Source organism: Anabrus simplex, chromosome 7 (assembly GCF_040414725.1).
Source record: "Anabrus simplex isolate iqAnaSimp1 chromosome 7, ASM4041472v1, whole genome shotgun sequence".
In the NCBI taxonomy this organism is placed as follows: domain Eukaryota; kingdom Metazoa; phylum Arthropoda; class Insecta; order Orthoptera; family Tettigoniidae; genus Anabrus; species Anabrus simplex.
In genome coordinates, this window is record NC_090271.1 from 179,609,735 (window position 1) to 179,620,594 (window position 10,860).

Below are 10,860 nucleotides of genomic sequence, written 5' to 3' on the forward strand. Positions count from 1 at the left end.
ACCAGATCATCAAAGACGGTCAAATACCACCAGATTGGCGACGGAGCAATACCGTACCAATCTTCAAGTCCCGCCAATTGTTCTAATTATCACCTGATCAGACTTCTGAACCACGCGATGAAGGTCTTCGAATATTTTCTCAACAGAAATAGTCAAACTTACAATGAACCAAGCTGGATTTACGAAAAATTGTGGCACAACAGATGCAATCCACGCTGCATGGCTGTTAGATGAGAAACACCGTGAAAAGAATAAGCCCCTTCATCTCGCTTTTCTGGATCTTGAGAAGGCCTTTGATCGGGAGCCACATGACCTAATCTGGTTAGCGCTACGAGAACATATCATACCAGAGCACTTTGTTAAGTGGGTACAGATGCTTTACGTAGAACCAGGAGCGTCCGATGATTTCTGCATCACTGTAGGAGTCCATCAAGGCTCTGCCTTACCTCCACTGCTGTTCGTTTTGTGATGGACACTGTTACATCAGATGTGCACAAGCCAATACCATGGACACTTCTCTATGCTGATGATGTCATGTTGGCTGCTGAGAAAAAGCTTGATCTCCAGCGCCAAACAGAAGAGTGGAACAACTGACTAGCGCAACGCGGCCTGCGCCTCAACAAAAAGAAGACAGAATGCATGACATTAGATCCTTGAGAAGCTGGAAGCATCCACGTTGAAGATGAAGATCTACCACGAGTAGAGAAATTGAAATATCTTGGCTCTACAATCTCTGACGATGGCTGACTTACTGACGAGGTCAACACAAGGATACATGTAGCTTGGCTGAAGTGGCGAATGACAACGAGCATCATCTGCGACCATCGGATGAAGGACCATCTGAAATCTAAGATCTACCGGACTGTTATCCGTCCTGTCACTCTCTACGGCACCAAGTGTTGGCCAGCTACAAAGGACATAAAACGTCGACTAAGCGTCATGGAAATGAAGATGCTTAGGTGGACAGCTGGCATCGCTAGACTGGATCATACTTCAAACGCAGATATTAGGAAGCGTTTTGGTGCTGCAAGGATCCAGAAGAAAATCCAGTAAAACTGTCTGCACTGGTTTGGCCACGTGTTGCGTGTAGAAGACAATACATTGGCAAAGTCAGCGTATACGTTGGAAGTCGCTTGGAAAGGGGCCCAAGGGACGACCAAGAGAGCGATGGACCAATATACAGTGCACAACGACCTGAAAGCTGTAAGACTACATCCAGACATGACCCGAGACCGAATGAAATGGAGACAACGAATCCACACAGCAGACCCTGCTACCAGGCGGGACAAACGCTAAAGAAGAAGAAGTTTTCAGGGTGGATGATTGCGTTCGTTTAGGCTGAACATCTTTGCCAGCAGTACTTGGTGTAGGTGTCAATGTTCTCTTAGCGGGCTTACTGGTGGTAGCAGTCACAAGTTCTGGTGATATTCTATCCTCATTGGTATTATTTTTTCCAGGATGCACATTCTTTCTGCCATTCTTCCTTGCTGGAGTCTCGCAATGCAACTTTTCTACAATGTCTACCAAAGCAGAGGAAACAGAACTTTGAAGCTCTATGGTAACACTACCAGTCCTCTCTTCTGGTATACGCTTGAGCACATGCTCTTCATCAAGAGGACGTATTCCAGAAGCCCTGAATCCGGATTTTAAATTTGCAGAACCTTGTCCTCCTTCATGTAATCTGGACATAAGCTCGTCCAAAAGTGCAGGAAAACTGAGATCACACAAAATTATCTGCTAACTCGGTAATTAACAACACTGCAATGAGTAAAACATAAATTTAAAATAGCATAAATACTGTGGGATTTATTTGCGGTGTCCTAATTAACCCACAAACAATGAACCTCCATTATTAGGAAACCCAATGTTTGCATAAATTTCATTTATATTTAAAAATTTATCTTAAACATATCAACAATATCAAGCTACACTGATAAGACAGTGTAGAAAGTTTGACATACCTTTCAATAACAATAGAAACAATGCTAGATCCTTCTTTTCCACCAAAATAGTAACAACTTAATACGAAAGGAGGCGATGTAAATTCAGTAGTTGTGTTCCCAGCAACATGACAAAACTAAAAGTGAATCAGAGACCAGGAAAAAAAAGAAAGAAAGGAAATACCTGCATTGTGTCCAAAGTTATCCTGAACGTCCAAGGTTACCCCGCTTGACAGTATCTAAATCATTCCCTTCTTAAGGAAAACAAAACTTGGTTATTTTATTTCAAATATTTTTCTATCTCAGATCATGATTTCAAAAACAAAAATTAATGGATTCTGAAAATGATGGTCTTTATAATGAAGCAAAAAATAGAGTTTATAAAAGGATTATAGAACTTACTGATAAGGATAAGGTCCAAAAATATCCACAGGTGTGACTTCTTTAAAAACAAGGCCACACAAATCCCAATTTCCAGTTTGTCTGGCTCGTCGAATGAGTTCCAGAAGAGCAGTTATATCATTCTGTAGATTTTTCACACGTTCATGTAATTTCTCTTCATTCTGCTTAGCAAGATTCAACTGGGAGGACATTTTCTGGAGAAAGAGAGGCGCAAAACAATATTCACTGATTGATATCCAAGGGGGTAAAACCTGAAGTTCTCTAACAATAATGACAATACTGATAATACCGAGTGTTTAACGCCATTTTGACTGCTTTCGGTCTAGTAAAGATACTGGAATTTTTCCTTATAATGGGTTTCTTTCATGTGTCGGTAAATCTAACAAGATGGGCATCTCTCATTTAACTTTCTTCAATGCCAACCCACTGTGCCAGGATTCAATTTCACAACAGTTTAAGCACCTGTGAAACTCACTTGATCAAGTTCGCTAACATCCAAGAATAAGACTAGTACTATAAATAAACTGGGTGCCCCTAAAGTCAGTACCCCCCTTCGTAATATTATCATATTAATAGATATCATTCATGCACATTATTGGAATTTGATATTTATTATAACCATGATTGTTAGTACGGCTGTATATAGCACATTCCTTTTCTATTAACATTTGCACAATTGGATACATGATCGATCGAATCTGCTGTCCCCATTACGTTAGTATTTCCAGTTTTACATTCTTAAATTTGAAGGCTTCAGATGTTTTTCGATCTCTATATGTTGATTTAAAAGCATCATAAAATACCAAAGCCATTATATTAAAACAGTGGTGGTGTATTATTTAAATATATCAATACACAAACTGGTTTTCAGACTCTTTGATACGGACAGTTGGATCCTGAATAAGCCTTCAGATCTTAAAGAACATCTACTTCATACATCTTGTATTCTGTGAGGCATTTATAATATGCAATGCAGCAAAAGCTGAATGGACATGTTAACTGTTATAACTGTGTTTATTGGTCTTATGTCAAACCCCTACTTGTATTGGAAGAAGCTTATATGCCGGGTGTTTGTGTCTGGGGAGAAATGTGGAAAATGAGACTAATAGGTCCTTACTGGAACTAGTACTTTAAAAGCTTACTTACAAGGGAAGTCTTCAGCTGTTACAGCCTGATTTCATTCAAGTTTGCATTCTGGTACCTGAGCTATTTTGCAGTTTTTCACAATCTTGTAACTTATTTATTACTCTATACAGAATAACATCATCCGTGAAAAGCCTTATCTCTGATTCCACTTCCTTACTCATAGATTCTGGTGTCTAACAGAAGCACTGATGATGATGATCGTTGTTTAAAGGTGCCTAACCATGGAGCTGGACAATGCTGCAGCCCTGAAGATGGTTTTCCACGGTTATTTTCACACCAGGCAAATGCTGGAGTTGTACCTTAACTAAGACCATGACCACTTACTTCCCCAATCCCATTGTTGCCATAAGACCTATCTGTGTCAGTGCAACATAAAGCAACTTATAAAAAAGTAACAATAATAATAAACTTTAAATTTCTAAAATTTAATGAACGGTATTTTATCGTAAGACATAAGCTATACTCACTAAGCATAGCCTACAAATAATGACATATCAAATTCATGTTAATAACAATACTTCTGATGGAGTCAATTACATAGATGCTGATCGAATCACAAATGAAGAAAGACTGAATCAAACTGGTGAGAGAACGATTTGGAAAAATTTGACAAGAAGAAGAGATAGAATGAAAAGACACATCTTAAGACACCCAAGACTTGTTCAGCTGATTTTAGAGGGAAGTGTAGGTGGTAGAAATTGGCAGGAGTAGGCCAAGGTATGAATATAACAAGCATATCAGATGTACGATATAGTAATGGAGAAATGAAAAAGGTGGCACAGAGAGCTGAATCAAACTTAGTAAAATACGGGGGAATTATAGATAATAATTACTGACATGACATATACACTCACACACCTAAAATAACCGACTAATAATAATAATAATAATAATAATAATAATAATAATAATAATGCAATTAGCTCAATATCACACCAACTGCCAAAGATCTGGGAGAGACATCCATATATCCTAATTTTATTACAATGAGATTTCAACCATTTCAAAATTTACTGACAAGAGGTTGGGTAATTTGGAAGAGAGGGGTAATGTTATCACACATAGCCTCCACTTCCCAACATGCCTATAGCCTATAGCAAGTACTCATGATTGCTTCAACATGTACTCGCAGACTCAAAACCAATCTATCATGTACACCATTTTGTTCATAAAATATTTCCTGCTGTCACACTGAAGAGAAGTATTTACATCTCAGCATGTAACTAAGGTGGACACTGCACTTCCTTGATCGCATTACACTGGGCACCAGAACTTTACTTACAAGATACGTTAAGTTCATATGGAAGGAAATGCGAGACCTCCTAACCCAACAAAAAAGCCTAATGCTTTGATCTCCCTAATACACTGCAAAGTGAGATAAGGTTAGTTCTGCAAGTGGCAATGTCGTACTGTAGCCCCTTGGCATACCATTCATCATATAACAAATAAATACCCACTGAACTCATATAATCACCCTGACGACAAATTCTACAGTAGCTACATCAGCAATGTAAAGAATTACCTGTCGAGTGGATGGACTGTTTAAATTTAAAATTTACTAAGTGAGTTGACCATGCAGTTAGGGGCACGCAGCTGTGAGCTTGCATTCGGCAGATAGTGGGAACGAACCCCACTGTCGGTAGCCCTGAAGATTGTTTCCCACAGTGTTTCATTTTCACACCAGGCAAATGTTGGAGCTGTACCTTAACTATACAGCCATGGCCTACTTACTTCCCCAATCCCAGCACTTCCCTATCCCATCATTGCCACAAGACATAACATAAAGCAACTTATAAAAAAGTAACAATAATAATAATAATAATAATAATAATAATAATAATAATAATAATAATAATAATAAATTTCTAAAATTTAATGAACAGTATTTTATTGTAAGCCATAAGCTATACTCACTAAGCACACAAATAATGATGTATCAAATTCATGTTAATAACACTACTTCTGATGAGGCCAATTACATAGATGTTAGGCACCTTTAAACAACAATCATCATCATCATCAATGCTTCTGCTAGACACCAGAATCTATAATTAACGAAGTGGAATCAGAGAAAAGGTTTTTCACAGATGATGTTATTCTGTATAAAGTAATAAATAAGTAACAAGATTGTGAAAAACTGCAAAATAACCTTGATAATGTTGTAAGATGGACAGTAGGCAATGGTATGATGATAAACAGGGTTAAAAGTCAGGTTGTGGGTTTCACAAATAGGAAAAATCCTTCTCGGTTTTAATTACTGTGTTGATGGGGTGAAAGTTCCTTCTGGGAATCCTAGGTGTTTATATAAGGAAAGATCTTCATTGGGGTAATCACATAAATGGGATTGTAAATAAAGAGTACAGATCTCTGCACATGTTTATGAGGGTATTTAGGGGTTGTAGTAAGGATTTAAAGGAGAGGACATATAAGTCTCTGGTAAGACCCCAACTAGAGTATAGTTCCAGTGTATGGGACCTTCACCAGGATTGCGTGATTCAAGAAGTGGAAAAAATCCAAAGAAAAGCAGCTCGATTTGTTCTGGGTAATTTCCGACAAAAGAGCAGTATTACAAAAATGTTGCAGAGTTTTGGCTGCGTGGACTTGGGAGAAAGGAGATGAGCTGCTCGACTAAGTGGTAAGGTCCCGAAATCCACCAATAAGAAGTGCAATAGAACTGAAGAATACCAACTTCAATATTACTAAGGAATGGCAAGGAAGACAAGATACTAGCCCTGAGTCAACTTTGCCACACATAGGATCGTCACTGCCACCTGGATTTGAGCTTCCTCGGAAAACCTGGTCTACTCTTAAGAGGATACAATCGGGCCATGGTAACTGCGCAGATTTCCACTACAAGTGGAAAAGAATTCCTACGCCTAACTGCGACTGTGGTGCCTCTAAGCAGACCATTCTGCACATTATCAGCGAATGTCCAAAAAGAAAGTACAGTGGCAATATCAGTGACTTTTCATTCTTCAAAATCATTGTGTGTTGTATCTGTAAAGCCATACGCTAAATAAAACCAATATAATATAATATTAGTATTATAAATTTACTTGTTTGGGACAAACATTTCAGGTTCCCTATGGGAATCAATATCTATATCATAAGTGGTATGTTCCGAGCGGTCAGTGGAGAGATGGCGTGGAATGACATTATACAAATAAATTTTGAGTGGTGTCTTTAAAAGTATCACAATATGAAAATAAAGTTGGAATTCAAGAGGACAAATTGGGGCAAATATTTGTTTATGAGAAGGGGAGTTAAGCATTGGAGTAACTTACCAAGGGAGATGTTCAATAAATTTCCAATTTCTTTGCAATCATTTAAGAAAAGGCTAGGAAAACAACAGGTAGGTTATCTGCTCCCTGGACGACTGCCCTAACTGCAAAACAGTAGTGATTGATTGACTGACTGAAATTTCTAACCAATCACAAAATAATTATCAGGAGTCACTGGAGAGATTATAGCCTCTCCCCCAGAGGCATCATAACTAACAGTTATTTTCATCCACACTGTGGTTAGAGCATTCTCTATTCGTCATACACGTGGTACCCAGCAGACCTGTCGAACATTCTGTACAAACCTCTAAAATGTACTTTATTCATATTACAGTCAACCCCATATATATCGCCACCCGATACATAGTATGCGCACTTTTTAGTGATAGATTTTTGTATTCGTTGGAGAAGTAAGAAGGGTTCCGTTAATACTGCCAACTGAATGGAAATGAAATCTGAATTGAATTGATAATATGATCGATCGATATGAATTTTATAAACCTTTATTATTTTAAGCAAACAACTGTGTCACACACACAATATATAATACTATATAACATTTCCCGTTGCAAAACGTGTTCCTAGCATGAATTCTATAGTTTGGTTTTGCTGTGTAAACAACAACAGTACGAGTACTTAAAGTGTACGCCAGATGTCGCACAGCGATGATAAGCGATTCTTACTTTGTGTTTCAAAGGTTGCCAATACGAATCTCGAGGATAACCGAAGTCAACCACTTCAGCACTAGGGTGTAAATCTATCACTAAAAAGTGCGCAAATAGTACAGCCACGGTCAGTTATCACCCATGATGAGCAACGAACAGATATTTCTGATGAATGTAGCAAGTAACTACCTCGATATAATCCTAACCCTGCCTACCACCATCCATCATTAATAACACAAGTACAGAAGTGTCGTATAGTGTTAAAAGTGTACTCGATATATTACCAACTGTTGATTCAAAATCATCGGCAGGAATACTGAGAATTTATCTTCAAACGGCAACACCACTTTTACCCAATCCTTTAGGAATGTGAATAAGCTGGATGGTACTGACCCTCATTTGTAGGTCATTATCTCGACTGGTGCAGCCCAAGGTATTTACTGTACCTGCTCTGGATGAATGATAATAGCAATCAATGGAAATTTCCTTACGGCTTAACACTACAGACTGTTTCTGAGGATAGCTTTGGAACCCTGGAAAAAGCAATTTGACAGTGAGACATTGGCAGTAACTCACATTGACATTTTATGAACTTCAGTCCTGCCTGTGTATCTGTATGGTCCATAGAAATCCATTTTCAGGCCTGAATAAATGTACTATAATTTGCTTATTGTAACTGTGTAAGATTTGCATGCAATATCTGTCACGATACTGTATGAATACAAAATGCCAACATACATTAAACAATGAATTAATACTATTCCCGAAAATCCCTGTATAGTATATCACTACATAGCATAAGTCCTTCAATTTAATGTTTTAAAATGTGACCCTGAATTAACGCCATCCTCTTTATCGTGCCAACTAACCTAGTACACTTAGAACAAATGATGGCATGGATAACCGTTTATCTGACCCATGAATTAGACATTACATTCCTAACCGTCAATCACTACTCGGGAATTTATGAGGTTTAAATCCACAAACCGATCCCTCCACGATTAATTAACCTTATCTCAATTCATTCCTCCGTTATAAGGCAGTTCATGATGAACTATTACATGACTGACAGGAACCACCCACCAAGCATAAAGTGATGGTTAGTAAGATGTAACTTGCAAATGACAATTTAACCAGACATGTAACAAAGAATTAAAAGAAAATGTATTTACTATTTCTTTCGCTTCTGCATCCACTTTCGCTCCAGTAACTTCTTTCATCTGCTTGTCGTGATCTTCAGGATCCAAAGAACGAACAGTAGGCTGCAAGTCGGTTTGGTTGCGGTAATCTTGGAGTTTCTTCATGTACTCCATTGCAACACGTGAAGAACGTTGCAAACTTTCCTCCAGCAGTTGAACACGTTCAGCCGCTTCCTGCTCTAATTTTTCTACAGTTCGAACGAGCATAGCGTTTTGTTCCCCCAGATCATTCACCCAGGATTGTAACATTTTAATTTTCAGCTGCAAAAGAGGAGTAAAAACAGGAAACATTATAACAGCATATAGTCATGAAGAAGAGAAGTCAAGTACAGCTGATACACAACAAAGAGAATGAGTGCACTACCTGTGCGCCTTCGCTTCCCGCCTCATCATCAATTTTTTGGAGACGATCAGCATACAATTGATGGATTTCATCAATAATCTTTAAAGATTGCGGTCTTTTACATTCGGAACCATTTTCAGTTATAGCCTTGCATAACCCAATCGAATCACTGGCGGTTTCAACTACAGACTTGTAGTTTGACGCACCAGGAAATCCCTTCCCACGGCTCTTTCTATCCATTTGAATTAAATTACTATACTACATTGCTACATAAGAGGCCAAGGGAAAGGAATATACTTCATAAAAACTATAAAAAAATATGGACATTTCACTTCACTTCGCCATTTTTCTTGACATATGGTACAAATGCACATATATGCTAGGAATAAACAAACGTATTAGGGCGAATTAGTGATGTACTATTTTCTCCTTGACATATAGAGATTCAGGCACAACAAATGGAAAATAAAGGGGTTTTTTTTTACTGTTTCTTTTCTTTTGTATCACCCTTACGGAACTACAATGTCCCAGGACCCAAACATCGTCCCTTTGGATGTACATGAGAAATCTAGAGAAATTTTAAGGAAAACGAAAGTTGCCTTTATATACCAGTAGAATGCGCGAGTGTCGACCATAACTGTGTTATTCTTTGTAGAGGTTGCTCTATGAAAGTGTATCATGGGACACCTTTCAATTCAGAATTTGTTTAAGCAAGGTGTTCGTGTTTAATTACAAATGTCATTCGTGTATGGTCGTAAAAATTGGCGACGAGGAAAACTTTCAAAACCTCAGAGGAAAATGATAATATTGTGCCTGAATACAAATATGTTCTGCGATTAGTGACTGAACGGGAATACGACTGTCGTGTTACGTATATAACCTAAACTACGTGAATATTCCATTAATAACATTCAGATATTTTTGTGGGAGACATAACTCAAACATTTCTACATGGATGCAAACCAGTTTAAGCAATTTTTGGCAGCAATGCATGCCAATCAACAGACACTCATAGATCAACTGAGAACTCAAGCACCAGTTGAATCTACTCAACCTATTATTAATTCCAATACATTTCTAATTTCACCCTTTGAATGTTTCAACCCACAAACAGAGAACTTTCGAAATTACCGGCAACGCTTTGAAAACTTTCTACAATTGAAAAATGTGTTCACAAACAATAAATACCCCGCTCAGATGCTATTTAATTCGATTGGATCTACGAGTTATAACACATTATCTGCACTAGTGGCACCAAAAACACCTTGTGATTTCGATTATGACGATTTAATTGAAAACCTAGAAAAACACCTTTGTCCTAAGAAGAATGTTCTGGTAGCCCAACATAGGTTTTTATCCACATACCAGCTTGAAAATCAACCTAATGATGACTATTTTGCTACATTAAGGCGTGCTACAATTGACTGCGACTTCGATTCTACATGTGAATGTAAGGTAAGCATTGCAGATGTATTTCTAAGAGCACAGTTCATTAGGGGAATTTATGACAGTTCAATTCGTGAACAATTACTCCAGGCAAATGTTCAAGAATTTAACGAAATTGTAACAAAAGCTATCGCTCTTGAAGCATGTAAGTTAGACAGCAAGGAACTATCACCATCAGGTGCATAAAAGGGTACTTATAATGATTCTGTTCAAAAAAAATCAATCACAAATCAAGGCAGGACGTATCTCACGATGATCAAAGCCAAGCAACACCGGTAAACAAGGCCAGATCAAAAACTGACTACAAGGAATTGGGAATTCAAATATGTGTTTACGTTATGGTAGAGACAATCATCTAGAGAAGGAATGTAGGACTGATTTTAACAATCTGAAATGCAGTTCATGTGGGAAACTCGGCCACATTAAGAAAGTGTGCAT

The 10,860-nt window shown here is 37.9% G+C and overlaps 1 protein-coding gene across 5 annotated transcripts in view; it reads right to left on the reverse strand.

Moving 5' to 3' along the window:
- LOC136877770 (paramyosin) overlaps window positions 1–9,344 on the reverse strand; it is a 652,246-nt gene extending 642,902 nt beyond the window's left edge. For 4 of the 5 annotated variants that reach the window (XR_011018593.1, XM_068228647.1, XM_068228644.1 and 1 more), the window contains exons 1-3: window positions 8,998–9,344; window positions 8,607–8,894; window positions 2,342–2,536 (exon numbers count right to left, since the gene is read on the reverse strand). Coding sequence is in view for 4 of the 5 variants with exons in the window: in XM_068228647.1 (XP_068084748.1) it covers window positions 2,342–2,536; window positions 8,607–8,894; window positions 8,998–9,216 (702 nt within the window). In the remaining variant the exon portion in view is untranslated. The remainder of the gene's footprint in view (window positions 1–2,341; window positions 2,537–8,606; window positions 8,895–8,997) is intronic. The other variant, XM_068228645.1, reaches the window with a different exon arrangement.
- Between the last annotated feature and the right edge of the window lie 1,516 nt (window positions 9,345–10,860).